The sequence below is a fragment of the Buceros rhinoceros genome, unplaced genomic scaffold (assembly GCF_000710305.1).
Source record: "Buceros rhinoceros silvestris isolate BGI_N320 unplaced genomic scaffold, ASM71030v1 scaffold22826, whole genome shotgun sequence".
Lineage (NCBI taxonomy): Eukaryota > Metazoa > Chordata > Aves > Bucerotiformes > Bucerotidae > Buceros > Buceros rhinoceros.
In genome coordinates, this window is record NW_010417226.1 from 2,735 (window position 1) to 3,289 (window position 555).

The 555-nt window shown below is 64.7% G+C and overlaps 1 protein-coding gene across 1 annotated transcript in view; it reads left to right on the forward strand.

The window, feature by feature from the left end:
* Positions 1-555, forward strand: part of NAV1 (neuron navigator 1) — a gene marked incomplete at both ends in the record, with an annotated part of 9,717 nt that overhangs the window by 2,713 nt on the left and 6,449 nt on the right. Inside the window, one exon of the mRNA XM_010138140.1 lies at positions 69-180. Coding sequence (XP_010136442.1) covers positions 69-180 — 112 coding nt within the window. The remainder of the gene's footprint in view (positions 1-68; positions 181-555) is intronic.

Here is a 555-nt window from a genome sequence, read left to right on the forward strand (position 1 = left end):
CAGGTGCTCTTGGCGTGGACCCTGCGCCAGCGGGACACGCTCTATGGCACTTGGCTCTGCTCCTCCAGGACACGGAGCTGCTGGACTTGCGAGAGACCATCGACTTCCTGAAGAAGAAGAACTCGGAGGCCCAAGCTGTGATCCAAGGTGCCCTGAACGGCACCGATGTCTCCCCCAAAGGTAAGGCATGGTGCTGCAGCCCCCTACCGCAGGGATGCTGCCCTTCTGGGCTACTCATCCACACCCAGGGCTGCTCCTGCCTGGCACTGGCACAGGGCCCCAGGGCACCTCCCGCTCACATGAGGTGTTCATACAGGAGACAGGGTCTCCTGGGCAGCAGCTCTTCCCTGCCTGGGACCCCCGCGTACCTGTGGCCAGGGGCAGACAGAGCAAGCTCTCACTGCAGGGGGTCTCAGCACTGGTGGTGGTGGGGGAGCAGGTCCCCAGGGCACCTCCTCACCAGGCCTGTTGCCGACAGCCTGGTTTTGCTGCTGAGCTCAGAAGGTGTTTGGGTTGGGGAGAGGGGAGGGGGCGCAGGGGGGAGAGGGGGTGGAC